Here is a 26,325-nt window from a genome sequence, read left to right on the forward strand (position 1 = left end):
GAGAACAGTGACTTCCGGGAACAGTGGAGGCTGAGACAAACCTCCCTACCCAACACAGCCTAATTACCAGATGTGGCCATCAGGCCAGTATCATAGGGCAAATCTTTATCTTGAGTTGACCCCACATGTCCATTTGTGACCAGTGGTTTGGGTAATTCAGATCCATAAATGTACAATGCTGAGGGCAGCTCCCTGCTTTTAACTGTTTCCCAGAGATGCCAGTTTTGTATCTGGGAGGAGCAGGCAAGAGGCAGGACCAGACTCTGTCTACACATTCCCAAACCCTATAATTGATAGTAAAGAGCACAAGGTGGCTGATCTAGGGCACCACGTGCCTCTCAGGTCATCCCAATTTGTCCAAATATGGGCCAGTAATGGGCATGGGTAGGTCTGCAGATAAGACCCCAAAGAGCTAATCAGTTCATGCCTCTGAAAGAGGGGACTACAGGAAACTGATGCTTAAAAACCCAGACCACCAGGGCTGGAGGTAGGACCATCACACCAACCTCAGGCAGGGGAAGGGGAGCAGAGGGGCCTGGAGAGGATGAAAACCTGGCATGAAGGAGGGATGTGAGGTTTGAAGGCCTCCCTGCCAATCTTGCCTTAGGTTTGGCTGGGTTTGGGGGTTTTCTGCATTTGGAGAGGGGCCAGATCCAGATGAGGAGGGACAGCAGCAGCAGAGCAAGTGAAGGGCCTCAGTGGCAGCCGCAGGCCTTGACCACCATGTTGCGGTGCTTGCGCAGGATGACATTGTTGCTGCTGTCATAGTAGAGCACAGAGGTGGCGCTCAGTTTGGTGGGTGCACAGCATGCCTTGGGGACTGCGTCTGGCTTCATCAAATGCACCTGGCCAGGGAGGAGACACGGGGTGGGATTATGAGCTTAGCAGCTTCTTCCTAGAACCCACCCAAGCCACCCTCTGCTGCTTGCACTGGCCTGTCCTACAGGTCTCAGCCCCCAGCCCCATCCGAGACCACTCTCCACCTGCAGGCAGGCAGTTTCCACTAGGCACATCTGCCCTGCTCACCGCCCTGGACACACAGCTGGACACCTGGCACTACTGTCCAGGCTATGCACACCTGCTTCTCAGCTCTCTGGGTCCCCTGCCCACCCCTGCCACATCTGCTACCTCCACAAGTGGGCAACATATGCTGGGGTGCACCTGCAGCCTCTGCTTCCCCACGCTTTACACTTCTACTCTATCCCCGTGGGGTCCGTCATTAGCTGTGCACAGGTCTGTCCCTACACAGCTGGAGTGTGGGGAGCATTCATGGAACCAGTGGATGAGACCTAGAACCTGGGTGTGCTCCCCACTCAACAACAGCAGCCAAGGCAAGGAATGGTCTCTGCCAAGGATGAACTGAGGCCACACAGTGGGCTACGTGACAAGCCTGAGTGAAGCAGGACTGGAACCAGGTGCCAGATCCCTCACCCCCACTAAAGCAGCCTTTACCCTCCCCAAAGAGCTGAAGGAGCCAGCGGTTTCCAGGATGAGCTGCCATTTATCCTGGATCCCTCACAGGACTCACACACAAGGGTCCTGGGAGACAGCACCGCCACCTACGAAGGGAGCCAGAGAGCCAAGGAACCAGCTTCCCTCATGTGTGTTTGGCTGCTCCAAGGCCTCACTGCTGCTGACCAGGACCTGGATGAAGCTGTGTGATGCTGCCCTGGCTCCCTTCTCCTGGCCCTAATTCTGAGCCAATCTGCTAGGGAGGACTGTCACCAGACACTGTAGCATAAGGGCCAGAAGCCTCTGGAGGGATATGCAGCTGGTCTGGAACCTGGAGGCTGCTGATCCCAACTTTCCATCTACAGGCCACATGGGAGGACCCAGGAGATACCAGCCTTCTGTGCAGTCCAAGGGTCCCTAAGTGGCTAGAACCCCAAAGGACCTTCCCTGATCTGGGACATGGGAGGGAAGTCAGCACCACAGGATGCTGGTGCTCCTTGCTCCTGCCCTGAGCCCTGAGCTTCACCAGGAGTAACACAAAGGGTGATGCCCTTTAATCCATCAGCACCCACAGACATTTATGGAGTGTAAGGTGTCATCCATTCAATTCATTTTTGAGCTATATACTATGTATAAGACAAATCCAGAAGTCCAGAGCTCTTGGTCTATGCATCCTTGAGGATAAATTACAAGTTGCTGGACCATGTAGAAACACACTTTTCTCATTACCAATGCATGTGTCAAAATACAAGCCAGGAATAAGAACCAGGCCTCTCCCAGACAGAGGCCCTGCTCGCATAGCCTCATGGGAAATGGATGGGGACAGGGGAGCATTTCAGTGGACATATGATGGTGGCCTGGTAACAAAAGTGGACCCTCAGAATCCTGGTGGCCAGCTGAGAATGGGAAGGACAGTGTCTGGGGGATGTTGCACAGGGGGACAGGGGGCTAGTGAGGGGCCTGTGTCCAAGGCCAAGGGCTGAGACTTCCTCTAGGAAGAATGGAAAGCCCCTGAAATCTCTTGGCTGAGAATGATGTAGGCAGGTTTGTTGTAGGAAGATCCTGCTGGCTGCTGTGTGGACAGTGGCCCCATGGGTGGGCCTGGGGGTACCCCCTTCTCTTGGCCCTCAGTGAGGCTTGCTCACCTGGCTATATCCCAGCCTCCCACAGACCCCCATGGCTCCTTCTCCTGCCCAGCCCCTGGGAGCCCCACCTTGTCCTGGCCATCTCTCCTGCACTGCTGCAGGGGTCTCATCTGTTCTCACCACTTGCAGACCCTCCACATGTGGCATCTCTATTCTGAACGTCCCCTTGGACCTCTGTGTACAACTGCAGATGTGTGATTCACCTGCACATTCGACCTCGTGGGGTGGACGGGGCCTCAGCAGGGCCACTCACTTCCTCCGACCCTGACAACAACTCTGCCCATGTCCAGCCTCCCATCCTGGTCCTGGGAACTCTGAATGGAGCCTCATCCACCCAGTTGCTCAGCCCCACCTGCCTCCCGCCTCCCTCCCCCTGCTCCTAAGTGGGGAGGGCACTCAGCCCCCACCAGTCATGCTGCTTGGGAACCACCTCCCATGACCAAACTGCCCTCACCTCCCATCAGAGGACAAGATAGCCCCTCATTCCTCTCCCCGCCGCTTCCACCTCCCACTCCCCTGGGCCACCCCAACACTGCCACTACAGAAAGACTTCTATCCAGGACTCCAGCTCTGCTTTGCTAAACCCCTGAATTGTTATTTACTTGGAATAAAACCTGCTCTCCTCACAGGGAGCCCGAGCCTGCCTCAGTGGCCCTGCCAGCCCAACTCCACCACCCTCGCCCTCCCTGCCCTCCCTGCCCTCCAGTCCCTGCTTCCTGCTGGCCCTGAACCCACCCAGCTCCATCTCAGGGCCCTCTTCCTCCAGCTCCTGACAGGGCTGCTCCCCCAGTGCAGAGTGGCCCAGTCCAGGCTCCCTCCACCCAAAGCCCAGCGATCCCCGTCGCCCTAGAACACATCTCCTTTGTCGCTGGTTTGCATTTGTGCTCACCACAGCCTCCGAGGGTGTTCACATTTGCTGAGCCACTGTGGGCCTGCAGAGGCAGAGGCTGAGGACATGTGGGCAGGGGACAAGTCCTGCAGAACCACTGCCCCATGCAATAGGAAGCTCAAGGAGGCACCATCAAGTTCATTACTCTCTAAGGTGTCACCTCTGAACAACCTCCTACTAGGAAAACAGTCCAGGGGATTCTGGGACCAGCATCTAGGTTGCAGTCACCAGAGTCAACACACACATCACACTGGCGATAAGCAACAGCAACTACGCTCATGCGAGAACCTTCTTCCATGACCAGAAGGTGCCCAGTCCCTGAGGCACCGCAAGCCCAAGACCTGAGAAAACAAACAGCCAGGAAAGAGCTGGGAGGGGCCCCAGGGGAGCCACGCCCACAAGTGCAGAGACACACCTGGCCAGGGGCCCCACCAGGCAGGGGGTGTCCACGCCCACGTCACGCACATGTGTGCACTTGTGTCAGGGAAGCTAGACCTGCCAGGGTTCATAGGACTCAGAGGAGTGGAGCCTGCACCAGGCTGGGCAGCCACACACAGGTCTGTCTGGTTGCCACACGTGCACACGCAGGGCACAGAGTGTGTCTGGGTGCACGCTGACTAGCGTGCACGTGCTCGGGTGGGTGCCCGTGAGTCTCCCTGCAGGCTGTGGCCATGTGAGAGCCTGGACCTGTGACGGAGTCCCTGCAGGTGAAGCGCCTCTCAGCAGCTGCTTGCACCACCCTCCTGGATGACGAGCCCCCTGTCCCCCACCCCTGACCAGGACCGCGGCACTGACCAGGGACTGCAGGATGGCATGGTTGGTGGCGTTCATGCAGGAGTCCAGCGGGAAGGAGCACTCTCCCTCACAGTAATAGGCTGAGTAGCCTCGGGGGGCGATGACCCAGTCCTGGGGGGAATGGGAGAAGGTGAGCCCATCTCCATGCCCCCTGACCAGCCCCTCAGCCCAGCACCTACCACAGGACCACCCAGGGCTGCCCCTTACAGTCCCTAAGCCTCAGGACCCAGCCCCACCCTCAGGACCCCTGGCAGTCTCCACCTGAGGCTTGAATCTACCTGGCGACCCTCAGTACACAGGATTGGGCCTCAGGCTCTGTCCTTGTCACATGCCACCCTCCCTCTGCTTTGTCCTCCCTGGCCTGCCCCCCCCCCCAGCTGCAGTACATGCTCCTCTGCCCACCCTAGCCTCAAAAAAAAAAAGGAAAGAAAGAAAAAGAAAAGAAAATCTCACTATAAAAGTGAAAACTTTTTCATTTAGGAAACTTAGCAAATCCAGAGGAAAGAATTATGTGAAGAGGAAACCAAAGCCACACGTGATGTCCCCTCCTGCCTGAAGGGACACTTGGGGTCTGCAGGTGGGGCTGCCATCGAGGAGAGCAGAGTCCGAAATTACCAGCCAGCCGAGGTCCTGGAAGCTGACATAGAGCTCGTGCCGACGGCACACCTGCCGCCCGTGGGAGCCGTGAGCGTCATCTGCAGGGACAGACGGTGCAAGGCCTTTTCCAGGGTTCCTGCTCTGTGCAGGTCCCCTGGGGTGCTCCCAAGGTGGGGGACACACTGGTGGGCACATTTAGCAAATAAAGGAGCCACAAGAAACTAAACCACTGGGCCTCACGGAGCTCATCCCTGGATCCCCGCTGGTGCCATGACCCAGCTCAACAGCCTTCAAGGGCTCCTGATCACTACAGAGTGACCCGTGACCAGCTGCACCTCCTTGTCTTTCAGCCTGGGACCTCCTCCACGGAGCTTCCCAGCAGCACCCTCCCACTGCCGCTTCTGCTTTCCTCGGCAGGCACCTCTCGCCCCAGCCCACCCTCCCCACCACACTCGTTCCACAGTCAAGCCCAGGGCTCGGTCCCCACCAGCCAAGGTCCTGCCCACGAAGGAGGCCTCAGACCCGGGCCCCGCCTGGCCCTCACCAAAGATTCCTGGGAGTTTGTTGGGGTACGGCAGCTCGTTGGTCTTCTTCGGCTGCCTCCTCTTCAGTGGCCTGACTGCCCGAGGGGCACGGATGGGACTCGGGCTGGCCCTGAAGAAGGTGACCATGAAAGGCTGTCTGGAGCGTGGTGCCCGTTGCCCCAGCAGGCCAGCCAGGCCAGGATCCACACTGTGCCCTGAGAGAAAGGAGAGAGGGTCACTCATGGGAGGGGGTCCACCATGGACCCAGTAGGGACTCTGCTCCTCAGCAGGAGCTGCAGGCTGAGGGCCCAAGGGGACCCACTAAGCCTCAGTTTCCTCACCTGAAACCAGAGTCCTAAGTCCACTCCAGGTTCCTGGAGGGCATGCCTGGGGAGGCAGGTTGGGGAGGCCTCAGAGACCCCAGCCTCCAGCTGACAGTGACATGGACAGTGAAGCATTTGCCAGGCTTGAAAGTCTTCCCCACTCGTTGCCTCACTCGACTTTATAGTGTCCCTGTGTTTCACACTTGACAGAAGAGACATCAGGGTCACTCGGGATGACCAGAGTCCACTGTTGGTGACACTCAGAACCAGAGCACCCTCCTTGGTGGCAGGACCAGAGGCTGTGTGCTGTCTTGCACGCGCACGCTCTGCCATGTGAAGTGTGATTCGTGACACCACCTGCTCGTGACGGCCTCCACCTGGACACAGCAGGGCTCACTCTGCCCAGCGCAGCCCAAGAGCAGGGCAGTCACTGCTTCCTGCTGTGCATGTGCCAGGCACTGGGCTCAGGAGGGCAGAGACCAAGTCCCAGAGAACAAAACCCAGAGCCAGGCTCAGCCTCATTGCAGGGCCCAGGTTCACGTTCACCAGGCCAGGCTGGTGGTTTCAAGACCTGTGCCTCAGCCCTAGGATGAGTGGAGCCTCAAAGACAGGATTTCACCCCCTCACTGCTACCAGCTGAGGATGCCATGAAAAGCCCGTTCACCCTGGAGGTGCCAGCAGAACCACCCTGTGCTGGACGCCCTGCACGTGGCCTCTGCTCTTTTCTCTTTCCTTTCTTTCTTTCTTTCTTCCTTTTTTTTTCTTCTTTTTTTACTGTGAGCAGGGGTAATAACCACAGTAGAGAAACTCTTGAGAGGAAACCCCTCCCCAACTCCCACCGCTCACTGTCCTTTTCCCTGGCTTTTTTCATGATGCACACTCCACACAGTTGTCAACACAGCAAAGAGGTCTATTTTCCAGCTTTCTAAGGTAAACCTTCTCCCAGTTGTTGACATACGTCTCCACTACAAACCTGTCAAATGATAAAGCCTCTTTGAGCAGATCCACCCTAATCTCCTTAGGTATTAGCTCATCCTGAGGTTCTTGTCTGGCTTTCGGTATGAAGAGCACGATGGGGACCTCTTCCCTCTGCACCCTCATGAAGCTTCTCACACTGAGCCACAGAAATGCGATAGCTGCTCATTTTCGTCTTTCTCAACAGCACCCATCGCTCAGTTCACATGAGTCCATTTCACCTCCGGGTCTAAGCACCAACACACACATATCCATCCACACACACTCATTACATGTGCATAGAAACACACACACACACACACACACACACACGATACATTTATATGCACATTGTATATACAGGCTTATTTATTCCAACTGGAGCCACTGGGTTCTCCATTCCACACCACAGGTCAAGGACACTGGCTGCCCCACCCAAAGTCAGTCCTTCAGCTGCTAGGCCTCAGACCAGGTGTCCACTGGCCACTCGATGAAACTCAGAGACCAACCTTTGACCTATGACATCACCTGCCACAAACAAATGAACTGGGCCTGTGAGGCTCCTTCTCAGGAATGTGGATGAGATATGTTGAGACAGGGGCTGTGACCTGCAAGTGCTGGCCGGCACTTGGCCCAGAGAGAAGCCCTGAGGGGCATGTGGGTTATGGTGGGGAAGCAGCTATGTGGAGGCAGAGCCACAGGTGCAGAAGAAAAGGCAAGGGAGGTCACCACAGGGACAGGTGGAGTGACAATGAGCAGGGAGGGTGGTGACAGTCACAGCGTGGGCACTAGAGTAGTCCCCACAGACTGGCTGACAGTGTCCTCAGACCCAGGGCAAGATCCAGCCTGTGTGTACCACTGGTGCCCTCCTCAGGAACCCTGGGCCCTGGCTACCCCATGACCAGGAGGGCTGTCCATGCTCCAGGCTGTGTTCAAGGGTCTCAAGTGGTCTGTAGGCACAGATCACAAGCCACATGAAAACAGTTACACAGCAGACCTGTACAGGCTCCTTAAGGGTGGCCTTGGTAGGGTTTGGGGACTTCTGGGGGCTCCCATAGCCAGGTGAGCTGAATTGAGGGCCCTTGGATGCAGCCAACCCAAGGTTTGTACTTTACAGGAACAAAAACTAAGGCCCAGAGGGGCCAAAGCAGGCAGCTGCTCCCTCCTCAGCAGAGGCCTGGCTGGAGTAGGGACAGCAGGGCAAGAGGACAGACACTGGTCATCTCTCAGTGCTCTGCATCTGGCAGGTCTGGGGAGGTCACCTCTTCCCCAGGACAAAGTCTCCCTTACCCACCAGCTCTGCTCTTCATCTGCCCCATCCTTGGGCAGGGCCCTGGCTCCCACTGGCTGCAGACAAGGCCCAGGCAGGCCTGGCAGTGGCCCCAGGATGCCCAGCACTGGGCAAACCCCATCCCAAAAAGGCAGAGGTGGGGGCTTCATGAGACTCTGGGGCCCAGGGCTGTGCTGCTGACCTGAGCATGTGAAGGTGCTGGTGGGTATGCCACCCCTTTATTCTTGCTGTGGGGTACACTGTGGTCTTCCCCCATGGATCTGTATGGAACACCATGAGGCCCCATCCTCACCTCATGTCTAAGCCTTCCCATTAAGGCCAGATGGGCTGGCACCTCACCTGGCCTATCCTGACCCCTGGCAGCGCTTAAGCCCTTGGGCATACCAACACTGTCCTAGGCCAAATTTTGCCCCATATCTCCTCCCTAAGGCTTCTTTCTGTTCTGATGCCAGCTTGCTCTTCCTGTAGCCCCTGCCCCACCTCAGCCTGAGTGGAAGTAACCCTGGAGCCACATGAAAGAGAATTCAGGGGCCTATTGAAACCCCAAGGGAATCCCAGGAGTGTCCCAGGCCTGCTTCCATCCCTTATGTCAGCTCTCTCCTCACTCTCCTGGCAGCTCTCCCATGAGCCTGCCTTCCCAGCACTGCAGCTGGAGACTTCTCCTGACCCCCAGGGCAGATCAGGTCCCCCAGAAGCACCAGGAGGGACCACATAGTGCACTCAGGGATATGCCATCCACCCCCACCTGGCTGTGGTCCCTGCCACTTCCCTCACACCCCAGGCTATTCCCACCCAAATCACAGGCAGGACCTGTCACTTCCTTGGAGTGAAGCTCAAATGGGGTCCTCAGAAATGCCACCAGCTGCAGATGGAACTGCAGCTAAAAGCAAGGTCTCTGGACTATGAGGCCTCTGGAGCTGCACTCGATAAGTGCACACTGCCTTCCAGACTAGGCCTTCACAGCACGCACGTGTGTGTGCTCTCTCTCTCTCTCTCTCTCTCTCTCTCTCTCTCTCTCTTTCACACACACACACACAAAAAAAAAAAAAAAAAAATTCTATACATTTTTTTTTCACTTTAGATTGTGAGACTATGCATTCAGGATGACATATCCAGAGCCCCTTTTGGGCTCTCAGGGACTATTTCACCCAAGGTCAGTTTGGGCCTCCAGAACAGAATCTGTGTGGATTGCATGGGACACTGCAATTTAACTGGAAAGAACCTGCCCAGGCCATGGGTGGGGTTTCTAGAACTTGACCTGTGATAAACCGCAGCCTTTGGCAACAGGGGGACTGTTTATTTATACAGGCTCCTTCCAGGTAGACTGCCAGCACCCACTGCCCCCACCTCAGTCTCTCCCACTCACAGGTCCCCTACCCTGGAGACAGCCCTGCCTTCCTCCTATAAAGACATCCATTTCCTACCAGGAAGAGTGTGCATGGATGAGGGCGGACGCAAGAAACAAAACTAGGAACAGAATGCAGGACCTTGGAGGAAAAGTCAGAGGGGCTAAAGGAAAGGCTCTCATGAGGGCAACATCACTTCTGCTCACAAAGTCGCACTTAGGTTTGTGCGTTTTTCAAGGAAATAAAATGACACCTTACAACTGGGTGTGGTGCACACGCCTGTTATCCACACTACTGGGATGCTGAGGGAGGAGGGCTGCATGTTCCAAGGTTTTGTCTCAAAAAATGAAAAGGGGGGCACTGGAATGAAATTCTGTGTGAGAGAGTACCGTGTGGCAGAGAGCTCTGCAGCACTCGCAGGACACACGAGTGAGCTTAGCTGTTTCCTTTTGTTTTTAATGAAAGTCACATCGCTCTTGAGAGAACAGTCTATCTGGCAGCAGAAGGCCTGAGGAGCCTCTGCAGGGAGCCAAGCGCTGTGCAGCGCCCTCAGGCGGCTACCGTCTCCCTCCCTAGTAAATTCCTGGAGGTGAGCTCCAGCCCGCACACATTTGGCTGGGGGCCTCACATAGCCACCTGCTCCATGGGCTTGAGGTTCAAAGACACAGCGAAGGTGCAGCCTGTGCTGATCTTGACCTTGTCCACTGTGGAGCCATTCCCAGAGCTCCACCAGCGTCAGCCTCCTGTTTCCAAGCAGTCAAACACAGCCCTCTCAGTGATGATGCGGTCCACGGAACGCTTCCTCGATAGCGGCAATGTGCACTTTCTCACTATTTGAGGGTCTTTGCCTTGGTGCAGTGCTCCATGGTGACCAATACTTTGGTCTTGTCACCAGATACCAAATCCATGGCCCTGCCCACTCCTTTCACCTTCTTTCCCGGTATCATCCAGTTGGCCAGGTAGACGTATTTAGAAACCTGCATGGTGCCCAGTATGATCAGTTTGATGTGTCCCCTGCGAATCATGGCAGAGGAGTCATTGCTGGGAACAAAGTGACAGTCTGCTTGCCTGCGTTGATGACATCTGGATCCACATCATCTTTCGATAAGAATGGGCCCAAGCCCAGGATTCCTTTGTCACTGTGCAGATAAACTGTCATGTCAGGGCTGACGAAGTTGCTGGCCAAGAGAGTGATTCAGATGCTCAGATTGGCATATAAGCAGTCCTCAGATTCAAGAGCCGAGCATTTGATCATGAGCATCCTTAAGTCTTCTCTCAGCGGGGCTTTCCCATCTTCTTTGCTCCACAGGACTAAAATCTCTCTCTCTCTTTTTTTCCCTCTTATTTCGGCCCCTTTATCACGCGATCACATATATGGTGGGAACGTGAATGGGAGAAAAGTCCCCACGTCCACGATTTCTTCCACTTCCACAACCGTGACATCGCAGCCTTGCACTTGGGCACGTTGAAGGTCCTGGCGCTTCCCTTGAAGATCACGTTGCCGGCACTGTCCACCCCTTCACCAAGGCGAAGTCCTCCCTGAGGCGTGCTCCAGGAGGTAGTGCTGGCCCCGGAACTCTCTCACCTCTCGCAGCTGGCTGGGGATGGCCAGGCTGCCACCTTCCTGCACTAGCTTGCGGTAGTCCGTGGGCGTGGAGGCGCTCGGCCAGGGTGCCCTGTGGCGTCAGCCCCAGGTCCAGCTCGCCCTCCAGCTACCGCTGCTCGCAGAGTGTGTTTTCGCCCAGATGGGAGCAGACCACGCTGCGGACCTGCTTGGTGGCTAGGAAGAGGCCCAGGCCGAAGTCGTCCACGCCCACGTTGCTGCTCACCACTTCAGGTCCCTCTCCACTGCGGTCCTCAGCAACGCGGCCATCAGGTTCTCGGGGTTCCCGCAGAGCCCAAACACCCCCGCCCCCAGCATGAAGGTCGCCCGGTTGCGGATGTCCTTCACCATCTCCTCCGCGTCCGTGTAGAACTAGGCGCCGGACCAAGGGCTGGTGGCGGAGCGGCGGGCGCAACCCTGGGACAGCGCTGGCCCAAGCGATTGGCAGGGACATGGAGCCGCAGCCCCGCCACGGTCAGTGGGGCTCTGAGGTCAGAACAGGTCGGCTGCACCAGGAGAGTGTTCCTCTGGCCGCAGGGAGGGCGCCGCATCCCGGACGCCGCCTGGGGCGCGCTCCGCGTCAGGGCGCCACCACTATCCCTACTTCCCCGCCTGCTCCCCACCGAAACCCAAACCCTGCCGAGCTTCCTGAAACTCAGGAGCTAGAGCACTGCAGGGTGACCTGACTGGGATGGTGTTTGAAGGTGATAGGCGCCCGTCACAGCATTCAGTGGTGCCAGGCGCTCACACTGGTTTATTTCCGCTGACACCCTGCAGTGAGTGCACCCACACCTGTGGCGAGTTAAGCTCCCCCTTCTTGAGCGGGGAATCTCAGAGCGTCCTTTTCAAAAAACCTTTGTCAGAACCTGTTATCACCCATTGCTGCTAAACTACCCCTAGAAACCCCAAACGCCTGGCCCGGCTGTTTACCCGGGCTCACAGTGACCCTTGCCCACCCTCAGTCTCCTTCCTAGGTCTCCCTCCTGCCCTCTGCTCCTCCATGTGGCCCTCTCACTGGACCTCAGACAGACCAATCTTGTGCTGGCCTTGGCCTTTCCATCCACTGCCTGGTATAAAAGCATGCTCCCCCAAATTCCTGTATGTGAAGAAGAGAGGGAACCTCCTTTTGTGGATGAGGAAACTGAGTCTTGGGAAGGTAAGTAACTTGCTGATGTCACTGACTCACGCAGCTGGGATTCCAACCACAGCCCCTCACTCAGCCTGAGGATGAAGCCACTTCCCACTACTGTCCTTGGAGCACAGGAACTGCCAGTGTGGAGGGCCTCTTGCAGGGGGAACTCCCCCTTCCTGGGGAAGGACACCTGGACTCTCAGCACCTCAGATGTTCCTCAGAAGAAGGGGAGGAAAAGCAGCTCTGGCTGAGGGCATCCTTGTGTCCAGGACCTCACTCTCTCAACCCACTGGAGTCTTCAGAGTGGGCACAGCAGAGAAAGACCAGGCACCCAGGAACCAGTGAGGCCACTTTGGACAATTCTAGAGGCCTCAGCTGGCACAGCCTCCTGGAGCCCCAGGGGAGCTCACCCAGCCCAGACCCTGAGCCTCACCATCCTCAGTTTCCACATAGAGACGGAGTCCCAGGTCCTTGTTACGGTTCAGCAACCAGCGGTCACTGGCTGCTGTGACATCCAGCACCAGCCAGCCCTCGTCCCCAGCTTGAAGCGTCTGAAGATCCAAAAAGAACAAGTCAGACTCCCTGTGGACACGAAAGAACAATTAACTGATGGCTGAGGGCCGGTCCAGCTGCCTCTGTGGGTCTCGTGCCACCTGGGGACCACTACTGGAACATCTATCCTGCCCTGGCTCTGAGCTCTGTCTGTGCCTTATTTCACTGATAATCAACTCAAAACATGGTACTGTGCAGGTGGGGAAACTGAGACTCAGTGGCTCAGTGACCCGTCCAGGGGCCCACAGTCAGGATGGCAGGGCAGGAACTGTCTGGCCCAGCATCTTTCCCATCTCTGAGGCTCTTCTCCCAGGAAGCTCCCCTTTCTTTCTCTGGGAAATGCCCCTTCCCCCCAGGTGGGGCAGGACACACTGCCAGAGCCTTGACCAGGAGCCCATGAGATGGGAGGTGCCTGGGCCAAGGGAGGCACCTGTTGGAGTGCTCCTGGACCACCTCGAACATGCTGATGTGGAGCGTCGTGTTGAGAGGGTGGGTGCTGGGCAGCTTATAAATCCGGAACTCTGCAGCTGTGACAGCCTCCCCTGCTGGGATCTGGGTCAGATCAAAGCGGAACTCCTTCCAGTGGGGCTCCTGGTGGCCCAGGGCGCGGTCACGTTCCACTGGAAAACAAAGTGGGAACCAGGTGGTCACTAATAGCTGGGTTGGTGTAGACTCTGAAGTAAGGTAAGGCCAGTTTTCTCCTCCACAGACAGGCTTGTTCCAGGCTTTTCTGGGGGAGATGTAGACAGGGCTTCATGAGGTCATGTAAAAAGGACTTCCACATGTGCTCTACAAGCCACAAGCCAGAAACCCCACTTGTACCTGTCTCCTACAAGGCCCTTTCCTGACCCTGGAACCCACAGATGAGAGAGCAGAAGGCTCTCTTCTGGAAGATCCTAGGTTAAAAGGGAGATGGACATGAAACCCAAAGCAGGAAAAGGTCACAGAGGAGGGGGAGAGCTCAGATATATATGACGGCTGAGCTGGACCGTGAGGCTTGAGTGCAAATTTGCCTCAGTGTCCAGGGAGAGGGCACTGTAGAGGACAAGCCAGTAGAGCAAGGCCCAGGGTAAAATGACCTGAGAGCAGGGAGGGACACCACTGCCAGAAACTACCAAGGATGAAACTACCGAGTGCCTTTTGTGGGGCTAAGAAGGAAGAAAAGGGACAGAGAAAGGAACAAGGAGCACCAAGGTAGGATGACTCCTAGGGAGTCCTATTCAAGTTCTGGGAAGTGGGATCTAAGCAGCCTCCATAAGGAGGTGATGAATGGGAAGACATCTCAGTGGGTGGTGAGATGGCAGGGTGTGCTCTAGGCAGAGAGGAGTGGTGTGTACTGGTGAGGGGGGCTGGGGACCTCCCACAGATTCACACTCTGGAAGCAGCAGTGGGTCTAGCTGGGCCCACCTGTGGGAGGGATGGAGCCTTGGGCTACTCATGTCAGTAGGTGGCAGCGTGGTCTGAGAGGCAGACTGGAGGGCCCTGTGCAGGCAAGGGTGAAGGGTGGAAGACAGGCAGGAGGTGAGAGCCAAGGTGGGGCCAGTGGTGGGACTGGCCCAGCTGTCTGGGCAAAGGCCACGGCTGTGGAATAAATCCACATTTGCCCAGAGACTCAGAACTGCCCAGGATGGTATATTTAGGGCAGTCTCACTTTAGCTCCCTGTCACTTTCAAACACCAAAAATCTGTGTTTCCGGAAAGCAGGGTGGGAGTTGCCCAGTGCCTTCTCTAAAATCCAGCACTGAGATTTTTAATTATATGTATCTGAGTCTTTTTAAAAACTCTCTCTGGCTACTGGGCTCAGTGACCACAGGTCAGGTTTTAAAAAGCACCAGGCTATGCTGCCAGGCGGATGTGGAGAGCACTTCCTCTCCTTGTGGTCCCCACATATCGCCCCTGGTCCAGAGATAGACAGGCCCACAGCTGTCCTGGGCGGGGCCAGGTGACAGGCATGTTTGTGTAAGAGCAGTTGGGAAGTTTCACCCCCAGGGAGGAGAAGAAATGGACCATGCTGTGTCCCATAGCACATCAGGGTGTCTTTTGAAGTTTTACTTCTCCCTCAGAATAGGACTTCAAAAAAATTTTTTTTTTCTAAATAGATGTAATTGTTTGCTCATTGATTCACATATGACACTGCTCTGGGTACTGGAACTACTTCAGTGAACAAGACAGACATCTCATGTAGTTACAATCTAATGGGAGAGATGGAATATAATCAAAAACAGGTAAAATAAGGGATACTGTTTCTTTGGTATGTGGTATGAAGGAAGCAAAGTGTGAATTGGGTATGGTGGCTCATGCCTGTAATCCCAGCAACTCAGGAGACTGAGACAGGAGGATCACAAGTTCAATTTAGCAAGCTCCTAAGGATCACAGCTTCAGCAATTTAGTAAGGTCCTAAGCAACTTAGTGAGACCCTGTCTCAAAAGAAAAAGGGGATGGGGATGTGGCTTAGTGATTTAAGCACCCCTGGGTTCAATTTCCAAAAAAAAAAAGGCAAGGGGACTGGGTGCTTTTCATAGGGTTTTCAAGATGGACTTTGAGAAAGAAGTAAGATCAGGCACGAGCATTCTCATATGATGCTGAAAGCATTCATTCATATAAATTTACCCTTTGATGAAAGAATCCCAAAGACAGATTAGCAAAACGATGAAAAGTCATACGCAAAAGCCAATTCACTGGGTACAGGAAATGTCAAAGCTATGTCTGGTTCCACAGTCACCTCTCAGTGTTTATTGAGAGAATTACAAAAGTGGCCTAAATTTTTTGAACAGTGAACCAGCTTCTGTTTGGAGAAGCAGCAAATGGATTTAGTTTCTGAACCACCATAATGTGGCTACCAGAATAATAAACAATCATGAATCACCAACATGTGCCAACGGAACCCTCAGCCTCCTCCTCCAGCCTCTGATCAAACCACCTCCGGATCCCACGCTTCTGGGAAAGGCCCACTGAGGGCAGCAGGCGGCCTCCCTGGCCACAGCACTGTCCACATTCTGCCTGTCCACTCCAGGGCCCTGTGCCCACCACTCACAGGATGGACCGCCAGATGCCAAACCTGGTGTCCATCAGCCTGACACCAACAAAACATTGGTTATTTTTGTTTCTTGGACAAAATTAGACTCACCCAGGTGACCTGTCTTGTTTCTCACCAAGAGTCAGATCAATAGACACCCTCCTCCTCCAGCTCAGTGAGGCTGTCAGGAGGACAGTTTTCTGACCAGCCTGTCAGCCTCCCCTCCAATCCTTCCCAGCCTTGGAGGCCCACAGGGGGAGTCTAGGCTCAGCTGTGTACCCCAGGCCCTCCCTGAGCTGGCCCCACTGACTGTCTGCCAGTCTGTCCGTCATGGCCTCTCATGCCCCCTACCTGCAGGCACCTTCCCCCCAGAGGTTCCTTGGAGGCCTCCCTCCCCTGAGTTTCTCCCTTCTACCATGTCTAAAGGCTACTTTCCCCTCACTGAGGAGCCTGCTCTGACCGCCCACAGACCCCATAATTGATCTGCCCTCTTTCCCCTGGCTCAGCTGCCTGGCAGAAGGATGGGCTCTTTGAGGGCAAGGGCTGAACATGGACATGGGAGCCTCCCAGCAGCCTGCTCATTGAGGCCCCTGAGTTCCAAGGACCCAGAAAGGGGGTACCTGTCTGTTCTTCCCTAGGACTTCTTGTCCCCAGGACAGTGGCTCAGTGTCCAGCACTCACAGCCCCTTAGGCTGGCACAGATGCCAGTCTGGGGGTGGCTACCAGGTTTCAGCATGTCCCTGTCAGAGGGCCCCAGAGGCGGACAGGCTAGGCCTGTCTGGCTAGTCCTGCTGGTAACAAAGGCTGCGGGAGCCCCACTTCAGATCTAAGAAAAGACCCTGGTTTCCACAGCCCCGTGAGGCCCATGGAAGAGCTCTGGGATTGATGACCTATTGATCTTGCCTCCTGAAGGGGTTTCTCCCACCAGAAGCCTCAGCTCTGGGGAGAGGAGGCCCAGGTTCTTTCTGAGGTATTTTCAGCCAGGTCTCATTACTGACTTTCTTCAAGAGCTGTTTCCATAAATGACTCTGTACACATAATTACTGATCCAGTCCTCAGATGGCTTCAGACCCCAAATTAAAAGGGAACACCCGCACAGGCCACCACATCAAGCCTGCCAAGGTCAAAAATAGTTCCCAAGAGATGGGAGCAAGAAGGATGCACGGTTCCTCCAGTTGAAACCCAGGAAAGACCTGGACTGTGGGAATTTTCCAGAAAGACATGGTCACAGTGACACATCCCCTCTTGCCTGTGGAGGAGAGGCTTCCATGAGGAGGTGGGCTGGGTGTTCCTCCCCACCCTGTGACTCACCCCTGGGGGAACCCTCACCAGTGGGTAGGAGGCAGGCATATTCTTTGGTCAGAGCTGGGAAGGCCTGCAGGGCAACCCTGGAGAGATGGGGAAACTGAGGCCCAGAAGGGGCCGAGATTTTGTGGAGGTCACAGGAGAGGTTAGGGTCCTATAAGTGAACTTTCAGACTTGGAGCCAATGTGAAGTGAATGGCTCTGGAGTTGACAGGTGGCAATACTGGGATGGGGCAGGTTTTACATGTCAACTAGGTCCCTAGAATGCATACTGAAGGCACCTTCCTGAAGGCAGGGCCCAGTGGAACTTGGGGTCCCGGGGAAGGCTCAGGGAGATGCTGCACCCATTGTTGGCACCACAAAGGCAGGGAGGGCTGGCCCCACTTGTGCCCCATCCTGGCCCAGACTCCTTCCCTGGCTCTGGGTGCTCCCCACTTCCTGCTGTGCCCCTGTTTCCTTCAGCTTTGCCAGTCTGCCTGAGCACCTGCCACGCAGGAGCTGGGGCACGTGGTGGGGTGGGGGTGCCATGGAGAGTTAGATTTGGCCACTGTCTTCAGGTTGTTCCAAGTTTCCCAAGGATGAGGAGAAAATGCTAGATGTGCACATGGGCAGAGAGAGACTAGGACCCTAAGCGATGCGTACATAATGAAGGATGAGCTCTCCATTCACCTAAGGTACCTTGGGGAGAAGGGGTCAGAGAATACTTTTCTAGAAACATATTTAAGAGTGGTAGAAGAATTTTGACAGGCATAATTGGAGAAGTATCATCTATACAAAGGGCATAGAAGTGGGAAATAAGTGTGGATTTTCCTTTTTTAAGCATTGAATTATGTGTCAGGTACCATGCTAGGTATGTTAGAGATGCCATTTCTGTTCATGCTTACCCAAGTGTTTTATCTGTGGTTGTTCAAAAAATTATTCAAAATGTAGCAGTTCAAATAACAATTTCACATCATTTCCTAGGGTCAAGAATCTAGGGCTGGGGATGTGGCTCAAGTGGTAGCGCGCTCGCCTGGCATGCCCGGGGCACTGGGTTCAATCCTCAGCACCACATACAAATAAAATAAAGATGTTATGTCCACCGAAAACTGAAAAATAAATATTAAAAAGCCCTCTCCCTCTCTCTCTCTCTCTCTCTCTCTCTCTCTCTCTCTCTCAAAATATTTTAAAAAAAAGAATCTAGGCATTTATCTAGGTAGGTCTAGGTTAGGGTCTCTCATGGGGTTGCAGTCTCTGAAGACCTGACTGCACTGACAAATCCACTTCTGAATTCACTCATGTGGCTCTTGGTAGTAAGTTTGAGTTCCTTATCATGTGGGTATCTCCACAGAGCTGCTCACCAGATGACCTCCCCTAGAACCTGAGAGAGATGGAAACCACAGTCTTTTCATAACCTAATCTTGGCAGTAACATATCATCTCTGTTGGTCACACAGAGCAATGGTGGCACAATGTTGGAGGAGACTAAACAACCGTGTGCATACCAGGAGGGAGGACTCATGAAAAACCATGATGGAGACTAGATACCACAACAATGCCATGAGAAGAATTGTTCACCCCATTTTATAGGTAAGAACACTGAAGATCAGGAAAGTTAAATATTTTATACAAAGCCACAGCTAGAAGCATCCAAGATATAATTTGAACCTAGGTGTATCTGGACTTCTATGTATTCTATGTATTTTTCTTTTCACTAGGGCTTTGCCACATTGGTCAAGGGAAACAGTGATTCTGTTAGACTAAAATACTGAACTTGGAATGCCAGAATGGGGGAACTTGAAGTCTATTCAAGAAAGACATACAGTTTCAAGAAGGATCCTGAGTAGAAAAAGCCATGATTGGATTCTCACTGGAGGGACTTGCAGTTCCAAGAGCATGCCAAAACCTTCTTCACCTCTATGCCTCCCCTCTTCCTGAACACCTTATCCTCTCACCTCCTTTTGACTAAATTCTGCCTTTCAAGATCCACCACAAATATTACCTGCTCCCAAGCTTTCTCTGTACCACAGCCAGGAATCCATGCTTCCTCCTCCTTCTTTGGCCTCTTTTGCACTGTTGAACCCATATTTGTCCAATGGATGGATTGGCTATTTCTTCCATTCTGTAATAATTTATATTGAGTTGTATCTGGGCCTGTCTTTCCCAGTAAAATGAGCAGACCAGGGACCTGGGCTGCGCTTTGTATTAGCTTCCAAGATAACCAAGAAGGGGAGTGGCACACAGTATGCTCCTAGCAGTACTTACTAAGGAATGACCAGATTGTTCTTAAAACCCTGGATGATTCAATCTTCTCTATACCCAGGTCTTGTAGTCTGAAGCTTCTCTAGCACCCTTCCTGCATACAAAGACCTGGTCTGCTCAGGGGACAGAGCCAGAAGTTAAAGGAAATGACTGCATTTTACACTTGGTCTCATCACTAACCAAATAGCCTTGGTCTAGACATGTACTACCAAAGTTGACATTTATTGAGCATTTATTTACCAGGCACTCTTTTCAGCACTTTACAGATGAACTCATTTAATACTCCTAAGCATTCTGTGAGACTGATCTCCTATTTCACAAATAGGAAACCTGAGGTTCAAAGCATGAAATAACAACCAAATTTTTTTTTTATTTTTTTATTTATTTTTTTTTTGGCAAAAGGAATTGAACCCAGGGTTGCTTAATCACTGAAGTACATCCCCAGCCCATTTTTAAATTTTTTATTTTGAGGTAGGGCCTAAGTTCCTGACTGGCCTCAAACTTGTAATCCTCCTGCCTCAGCCTCCCAAGTTGTTGGGATTACAGGCATATGTCACCACTCCTGGCTAGACAAAAATCTTTTTGACAGGATATTAGGTTGGGTTTCCTGGGATACAGATTGAGTTGGGAAGTTACTGGGAAGTGCTCTCTGTAGGGAACAGAGGAGCAAGTTTGGACAGAGTCAAATAATGATGCAATCACAACAAAGGCCTCAGCCAGTTTCGACTGCACAGGGAGTTCTGGGGCCAGAGACCCTTCAAAGTTGTCCCTTCTTGATGCAAGCACCATATATATATATATATATATATATATATATATATATATATATATATATATATATATATATATAGAGAGAGAGAGAGAGAGAGAGAGAGAGAGAGAGAGAGAGAGTATATAGTCCCACAGATCAGTCATTGGATGTGGGGTGCCTAATTTGGGGCCAATCAATGTCTAGAGTACTCAGCTGTGAGCTGTCAGCAGTCCATGCTACAGGCAGCTGGGGCAATGAATGACACAATGCTGAAGAGCAGATCAGCTCACCACAATGTCCACTACAAATAGAAGTAATGCAATGGGGATCTGACCCAGGCCACCTGATCCTGGAGCAACACTTTTTACCACTGTACTATGGGCTTCTAAGGAACTGATTGGAGGTGGGAAGCTAAAGAAACACAGTGGGCTCCTCCCTCTTAGTACTGGCTGCCAGTTATTGAGCAGTGCCAGGCACCTGCTAAGTTTTCATGTACCCTAGCCTAGTCACTGCACTACAATAGAGGTATTATTATCCTGACTTTAAAGGTGAGGAAACTGAGATACCAAGACTTTAACCTGCTCAGCATCTTGCAGCTCTCAAGTGGAAGACCCAGAATGAAAACCTGGTGTGTGGCACTCTGGAGTAATTTGCTACTCTGTTGTTCTGCTCCTGAAGAACTGGGCACCAGGCCAGAGGCCAGGGTCTTTAAGACAGCATCCTCCTCTGTCTACTGGGGGCAATATCAGTCATTTATTTTCAGAGATGAGAAATGCTGAAGAGATGGCATGAGAGGTCACTAAGATCCACAAGGCTATACCATCCTGAAGGCCAAACAGGGTTAAGGGGAACAGGGACCCACCTTCAACTCATGGAAATAAATACTTTGGGGCATACAATCCCTCTAACAGTCACCTTTTATGAGGATAAGAGATTTATTAGTAAGTGAAAGATAAAGTAGCAAAATAGTTGGTATTTGTGTCCCACATAATAAAAAGTATGAATGAAAATATTAGTATCTGTGTTGGAAAACTATCAGGGCTGTCTGGGAACAGGAGTTACAACAAAGGATTAAAACACTGGATTTCTGAGGTACAGGGGAGATTAATGAGGGCTTCCACATCATATGCTTCTGAATATGTGGCCTGAACTGAAATGAGGAAATTCTGTACTTAATTTCATGATCTGAGTTATCTATAAGAAATATGCATTCATAAATCCAAAAACAGCCAGACATGGTGGCATATAGCTGCAATCCCAGCAACTTGGGAGGTTGAAGCAGGAGGATCACAAGTTCTAGGTCAGCCCCAGCAACTTAGGCAAGACTCAGCAACTGAAGGAGACCATGTCTTAAAATTTTAAAAATCTAAAAACAAATAAATAAATAAGGGCTGGGGAACTTAACTCAGTGACAAAGTGACCCTGGTTTAATCCCCAGTACCAAAACAAACAAACAAAAAAAAAAAAGAAAGAAAGAAAGAAAGAAAAGGGAAAAAATAACAAAGAGATTTTTAAACAAGAGTCTCAGTTCACATCACATGTTCACATTCAACACAGTCCGTTTGAGCAGTACTCACTGCATCTAATGATGGGCCAGGCCTAAGGCTGTGCAGAGACAGCTGCTGTGTAGGGGCCGAACACAGGATGTGGAAGCAGAGAGATGACCTGTATGTGGCCTTCAGAAAATCACCTAATCTCCTCTTTTTAAAACCAAGATGTGACAGCAATTGTAAAATTCAAATGATGGAACAGATATGGAGTTTCTGGACATGTGCACATCACTGGGTAGCATCTCACACAAGCCCTGACAGCCCCATGAAATCTGTAGCTCCATTTTACAGAGGAAGAAACAGAGGCTTGGACAGGTGGACAGGAAAGCCCAGATCACATTGACAGTAGGTTTCAGAGACAAGATGAAATTCTGTGTGACTCCCAGGTCAGAATATCTCCATCCAGTGCTGTCTGCCCTATCATTGCTCAGCCCCTCTGGGAAGTGGGAAGGATCAGTCTAGCACACTTGAGAATTATCTACATGGTGCATGCAATTATTGTCTCTCCTACTAGAAGGTCAGCATCATTGTTTGGATTCTGTTCACTGTTATACCTCTAGCAATTAGAACGAGGCCTGACATTTCATAGGTACTAATAACGCTATGTCAAATGAATGGGAAAATGAAAGAATTCCCTAATAAAGAATGAAAGGAAGAGACCTGAAACCCATGAGGAGAAGCATCATCCTTCAAGGTCGCAGGACCGCAAGAGTAGAGCAGGACACAACCAGGTCCCTAATTTTCACTTAGTCCTGGTTCTGCCAAATCCAACAGCCTCAGTTCATCACCCTCCCCCGCGTCCCTGGCTGCTGGGACCACAGGAATAAGTTAGTCTGGTTCAGGAAAGGGTCAGGGCAAAAGCACAGATGGCATCATCGAACCTGCCTAGACTGCTGCCTGTTAGTGCTGTTTGTTCCTCAGTTTCACAGGCACCTGCCTCTCCACTGACACAGGGTGGGGAAGGATTTAAGAAGAATGTGCAGAGTTGGTCCTTCCTCTCTCCTTCCCTCCCTCCTCCTTCAGGAGAGGCCAGGCAGACCTAAGGGGCACAGGAGTAGGACAGAGCTGTGAGAAGGTTCCTCTGACACAGAGCCCAGGATCAGGGATGGGAGGCATCTCATTAATCCAACATCACCCCTGCAGACTGGATGAGATACAAAGGTACAGATAATGGATGCAGATATGCAGGAAGTAAGGGGAGGCCAGGTGGTGGTACAAGAACCTCAGGGCTGTGCCTTGCCTGAGCATAGGGAGACCAGGGACAGGATCCCTCTGCTCCACACAGTAATAGTCCCATTTATTCATCCTGATCCAGAGGAGCTAAGGGTCTACAGGCTGAGCTGGACAGACAAGTAGGGCCAGGGCCGCCAGCTCTGACCACAGCCCTGACACCCAATGCAGGTCCTACAAATCATGTAGGGCTTTCCAAGGCACTTGCTCCCCAAGGGGCCTGAGCTTTGGCAGGAGGCCCTCATAAGACCTCAGCTCTGTGTCCCACAGACTACCATCAACAGTCAGGGACCTGGAGGGACAGGCCTCACTTCCTGGGGACTGATGAAGCTGACAGGAGAGGTGGAACAAGGTGGGAGCTAGGTCAGCACCACAGCAACTCTGCTATTAGACCCCACAGTGGTTCTGGGGCCCAATCTTTGGGGTTGGGCCTGGGCCTCTAACACAGAAGAAATCCTGGTTCGTGTCTAATCCCCACATACACCCTTGGTAATTACCAGTTAAAACTACTCTGGCTGAGAGAGTTCTAGAGTGCAGTGAGTGCATCAGAATAAAGAAGGCCCTTCTGAGGGTGCCGCCCACAGCCAGGGCTGCACAAAGACCTGCTTGTTAATCCCACAGCCTCAGAGGCCCAGATCCCAATGAGACATGCAGAGAAGATGGAGGAAGAAGATGGGATTTGGAATCCACAGCCATGGACAGCATCCTGAACTCTCTGTGTGGCTCTGGGCTGGCTATTTAACCTCTCTGAGTCCAGAAAATGGGGCTGGCAGAATAGTCTCACACGTTGTTGTCTGGACTAAATGAGGAATTGAAGGCTGTGAAAGTTCAAATGGTCATTTTTCTTCTAATCACAGATATAAACATCTTTTGGTTGCCTTTCAGAATCCATTTCTGGGTTCCTTGTGTTCAAGACACATTGAGATGATCTGTCACATCCACACAAAGGCTAGGTCATGGCTGGAAGGGACCAAGGTCAGCAATGGTTAGGCCCAGGTTTACCCTCCAAGGGGAGCTGGGCCAATGCTGATTCTGCCCCTATGTCAACCAATCACATAACTACCCTGAGGACAGACTGCTAGGATCTGAGACTCAAAGCGGGCAAGAGACTTTCCCAAGGTCAGTCACAGAGGGGTGGGCCCCACTTCATTTACAGCAACTGCTCCCATCAGAGCTGTGAGAGTCTTGACCCAGGGGATGCTGGGGAAAGCAGGACATGCGCTGGACAGTGACTCATTCTGATGGGCGGCTCCCCTAGGGATGTTCTTAGGCAATTCCATCCACAGCTCTTCTTGGTTCTGAGCACCAGGTCAGCCTGTCCTGAAGATGGAACTCCAGTCCCAGTTCCACATATGGCCTCCTCTGTCCCACCTCCCCGCCCTCTAAGCAGGAAGGTGGCATCTGTTCCATAGGCCAGAATCCTATGCCTGGCCCTGGGCTCCCAGTGCTGGTTTACAGCTATCTCCTGCTGTTTGCTCCCCACCTCAGCCTACCACCAGCTCTGAATGGGGGGAGCAGAGGCTGGGCTATTCCTTCTTTCTGCCTTTATGTAGGAAACAAATGGCTGAGGACTCCACAAATCCTGCTGCTGCCAGGTTCCCTGTGTTCCTCTCCCCAAGCCCCTTAGAAAGTTCTCTCCACTCTAAAAACCTAATGTAACTACAGAAGTCACCTCCCTGAGCACTGGATAGAGAACCTGACAATCTAGGCCTGTCTTGGCTGGGCCACACAGAAGCCATCTATCCTAGGGGTACCCTTGCCTCTTTGGGCCCCTCTGTCCTCACCTGGGTGGTGGGGATGGAGACCATGGCTGTTCACAGGACTGCTGGGAGGAGTGACCCTCTGTGTGGAGGGGGCTGGCAGCCATGGCAAGGGTCCTGTCCCTTGATGTCACCCCATCACATGGTCCCCAGACCCAGCCTGCTGCCTGTTCCAGCCCAAGCCCCTGCCTGTCACTATCTACAGAAGGGAGGCAAAGTGGATGGAGGATATGACCAACAGTAAATATTCATGACTCTGCCTGCATTCAAGAGTAGTAGTGAAAGTGTCTTTGAGATCTTTGGGAGAACTCAGACTCAGTTTAGAGAAATTTCTACAGACAGAAAGAGCCAAGCTTTATCTGGGAGAGAGAAGAGGATCTAAGCTGTCCCTTGGGTCATTCACAGGCCTGGACACTCACTCCCTGCCAGGCCACAGCCCAGGTGCAGGAAGCTGTCTGTCCACTCCTTCCCCAGCCCCTCCCTGACAGCACACTCCACCCACAGGCTCAGTGCTGCACAGGGAAGAATCTGCTATGTGAGGACTCAGGCTTGTGGGTCAGCTCTGGTCACTTTGATGATGACCACAGGCTTTCACACTGAACTTTGTCCCTCTCCTCAGTACTGCCCTTATCATACTGATAGCATCACAGGCTCTGTTTACTCACCAGTCTTCTCAGGACCCAACTGTCTTCCTGGTGCCACCCAGGTGGTCTCAATATCACCAGATTCCTAAACCTGGGTGTGGTTGGAGACAGGATGAATGCATCCCCCTGAAAGTCCACATCCTGCCTGCTCCTGTCCAGACAACCCCAGACATCCCTTAGATTTTTCATTCCCTGACCACTGTAGTCCCTACTCCCCTGCAGGACCTGTCTACTGCTCCCTGACTTTTCATCCCAGCCCTGGGCGGCACTGCTCAATGATGCGCATACACCCCTGCAAACCCATTCACTCTCCCAGGGGCCTGCCTGGGGCGGCTGTCACCTTCCAGACAGCCCGATACCCACTCCCTTCCTGGAGGGCATAAGGTCACCCCGGTTCCCGACGCCATCCTTCGCTGACCGCACTCACCCATATTGACGAAGCTCATGACCAGATCGGCGCGGCCCAGGTGCCGCTCCGGGGATCCACCGTCCTCGTCGTCGTCGCCAGCCATGGAGTGGTAGAGGTCCAGCATGAAGAGCGGCGCCGACGCGGGCAGCCGGGCAGTGGCGGGTGGCGCGCGGGGCCGGGGCCGCCCAGGAAGTCCCAGCACCGCCAGGATCTCACGCTGCATGTCTCGGCGCTCACGAGCGCCCAGCCGACGCTGAGGACAGCTGTGTGGAGGGCGCGGGCAGGGGCTGCCTCCCAGAGCGCACAGCGCCAGGCCCAGGAGCCAGAGCGGTCCCCGATGCGTGGCCATGGCAGGCGGGTCAGGGGCGCTCAGTCGGAGCGCATCCGCTCAGCAGACCGACAGGCTAACGCCCCGACGGCTAGCAGGGAGCTAAGATCTGCAGCCGCGAGACGCGGCCAGAGTCGCCTAAGGCCAAATTCCCCAAATCCCCTCCGCGCGGCACCTGTCCGGGCTCCGGAATGTGGGGACGCGGCCTCCAAAGCTAAGGGGCAGAGGCTACAGTAGAGGCTGAGGACTGCCTACTAATCCGTCCGTCGCCGCCGGGCCAGCCAGTCCCGCTGATGCCGAGGTCCGCGCCGCAGGCAGGGGCGGCGGACAAGCTCGGTGGCGAATCCGGAGGCGTGGACCTGTGAGTAGTCTCCGCGAGTCTTGGCGGTCTGCACCGCTGGTTGGGCAGCCACCGCCCTTGAGCCCCGCCCCATAACCGGTCCTGACCAATGAAGGAGCGGGGGCGGGGCCAAGGCGTGGAACCGACGCCA

At 53.4% G+C, this 26,325-nt stretch overlaps 2 protein-coding genes across 2 annotated transcripts; both read right to left on the bottom strand.

The window, feature by feature from the left end:
- Positions 1–290: 290 nt before the first annotated feature.
- LOC114094290 (bone morphogenetic protein 8A) lies at positions 291–25,855 on the bottom strand. Its single transcript, XM_027937381.2, has 7 exons — positions 25,525–25,855; positions 13,034–13,223; positions 12,485–12,633; positions 5,423–5,617; positions 4,897–4,976; positions 4,282–4,392; positions 291–845 (listed from the first exon to the last, which is right to left on the bottom strand). The coding sequence occupies exons 1-7, from the start codon at positions 25,853–25,855 to the stop codon at positions 696–698; spliced, it is 1,206 nt and encodes a 401-aa protein (XP_027793182.1). The 3' UTR covers positions 291–695.
- Oxct2 (3-oxoacid CoA-transferase 2) lies at positions 9,941–11,470 on the bottom strand. Its single transcript, XM_071618526.1, is given in 9 exon segments — positions 9,941–10,164; positions 10,167–10,358; positions 10,361–10,762; positions 10,765–10,827; positions 10,830–10,859; positions 10,862–10,971; positions 10,973–11,147; positions 11,150–11,291; positions 11,336–11,470. Coding segments are annotated over 9 exon segments (1,473 nt in total).
- Positions 25,856–26,325: the final 470 nt, after the last annotated feature.

The sequence above is a fragment of the Marmota flaviventris genome, chromosome 10, assembly GCF_047511675.1.
Source record: "Marmota flaviventris isolate mMarFla1 chromosome 10, mMarFla1.hap1, whole genome shotgun sequence".
NCBI classification, from domain to species: domain Eukaryota; kingdom Metazoa; phylum Chordata; class Mammalia; order Rodentia; family Sciuridae; genus Marmota; species Marmota flaviventris.